The sequence below is a fragment of the Ursus maritimus genome, unplaced genomic scaffold (genome assembly GCF_017311325.1).
Source record: "Ursus maritimus isolate PB19 unplaced genomic scaffold, ASM1731132v1 scaffold_9, whole genome shotgun sequence".
NCBI classification, from domain to species: domain Eukaryota; kingdom Metazoa; phylum Chordata; class Mammalia; order Carnivora; family Ursidae; genus Ursus; species Ursus maritimus.
The window spans coordinates 7,259,129-7,261,208 of NW_024427107.1; the positions used below are offsets into that span (position 1 = coordinate 7,259,129).

The window sequence follows — 2,080 nt, forward strand, 5'->3', positions numbered from 1 at the left end:
CCCCCCCCCCCCGTAGTTGCTCAATTAAAGATCGGAGGGGAGAGGTAGGGCCAGGTGGGGCCATGGGGGCCTGGGAGCGGTAGCTCGGAAAGTAAGCCCGGCGCCCCTCTCCACCTTCCTTTCTCCCATGCAGGCAAGTCGTGGAAAGCGCTGACCCTGGCGGAGAAGCGGCCCTTCGTGGAGGAGGCCGAGCGGCTGCGCGTGCAGCACATGCAGGACCACCCCAACTACAAGTACCGGCCGCGGAGGCGCAAGCAGGTGAAGCGACTGAAGCGGGTGGAGGGCGGCTTCCTGCACGGCCTCGCCGAGCCGCAGGCCGCCACGCTGGGCCCCGAGGGCGGCCGCGTGGCCATGGACGGCCTAGGCCTGCCCTTCCCCGAGCAGGGCTTCCCGGCGGGCCCGCCGCTGTTGCCCCCGCACATGGGCGGCCACTACCGCGACTGCCAGGGACTGGGCGCACCCCCGCTCGACGGCTACCCGCTGCCCACGCCGGACACGTCCCCGCTGGACGGCGTGGAGCCGGATCCCGCCTTCTTCGCCGCGCCGCTGCCCGGGGACTGTCCCGCGGCCGGGCCCTACAGCTACCCGCAGGCCTCGGACTACGCAGGGCCCCCGGAGCCGCCCGTCGGCCCCATGCACTCCCGGCTCGGCCTGGAGCAGGCGTGCCCTGCAATGCCGGGCCACGTGGCGCCCTCCAGCGCCCTCCAGCTGTACTACAACGCGATTAGCTCGCCGGCGGCGGGCGGCGGGCGCGGCTTCTCCATGCAGCCCCAGCAGCACCAGCCCGGCCCGGGGCAGCCGTCGCCCCCTCCCGAGGCCCTGCCCTGCCGGGACGGGGCGGACCCAAACCAGCCCGCGGAGCTCCTCGGTGAGGTGGACCGCACGGAATTTGAACAGTATCTACACTTTGTGTGCAAGCCCGAGATGGGTCTCCCTTACCAGGGACATGACTCTAGTGTGAATCTCCCAGACAGCCACGGGGCCATTTCCTCGGTGGTGTCCGATGCCAGCTCTGCGGTATATTACTGCAACTATCCTGACGTTTGACAGGTCCCCAATCCGATCCAGCCTGCAGGCCAGAAGCACAGTGTTACACACTTCCTGGAGGAGCTAAGGAAATCCTCAGCCTCATGTTGTTTTGTTTTGTTTTTAAGTTGCCTAGGCATATAATTTATGGTAATTTATTTTGTTTGCCACTTGAACAGTTGGGGGGAGAAAAATGTGAGGTTGTGTTTTAAGATTTGTTCGGATACTTGTTTCCCACAGTTGCGTTGTCAAAACCCCATTTCCCAGTCAAGCTTCCCAGTTTTGAATGTGTCCCAGAATAACTTGCTCCATTTTCTGAAAGTTTATTGATCAAAAACATTTTGTCCTGGGTGTGTTTTCTCGATCTTTAAAAAAATAAAATCTGGAATCCTACTTTTTCACTCTGCTAGTTCCTCTGTCACAAAAGCCAATTTTAAAGATAAGTGTTAAGTATTGGTAGCATTGGAAACATTTGAATGATATTTAATATACAGTTGCTGCAGATTTCTCATTCTCTTATATTGGTAGAACTAAATAATTGAAGGATAAAACCTAAAAATGAACATTAGGCTATCTAAGGTTTTGTTTTTTGCTAGGTACAAAAACCTCATGGAATGAGCCTATCTTATACATTTCAGTGATCCTAGTTTCTAAAAAGTAATGGTTAATCTTAACATTAACAGTATTTTCAATTTTAGTATTTCCCTTTCACCAGAGGAGAACATCCAAGGAATTTGGGTGTTCTAGTTTGAATATTGAGACCGGCCTAAAGAGGTGTTTGGATTTTTCTTCATCTACATTTCATCAAGAGTCTGTACACTCCCTCTCAACACTGAGTTTGTCAATGCTCACATGTCTACACCTTGGGAAGTAGTGTTGCAGGGTTGAAAATAATTTGAAGGAATCACAGGAATGAACCAAAAGAAAATGTTCGTTGTGACCTTAACTTTGAATGAAACTCACCATATGTAATTTAATAGGATGCTCTCCTATAAACTGCATACCGGGTGCACTGCATTTTCTGACATGAGTAGTTCTTAAGCTTTGGAGAGTT

The 2,080-nt window shown here is 53.6% G+C and overlaps 1 protein-coding gene across 1 annotated transcript in view; it reads left to right on the forward strand.

Moving 5' to 3' along the window:
- SOX17 (SRY-box transcription factor 17) overlaps positions 1 to 1,419 on the forward strand; it is a 2,384-nt gene extending 965 nt beyond the window's left edge. Inside the window, exon 2 of the mRNA XM_040625561.1 lies at positions 134 to 1,419. Coding sequence (XP_040481495.1) covers positions 134 to 1,047 — 914 coding nt within the window. The 3' untranslated portion in view covers positions 1,048 to 1,419. The remainder of the gene's footprint in view (positions 1 to 133) is intronic.
- Positions 1,420 to 2,080: the final 661 nt, after the last annotated feature.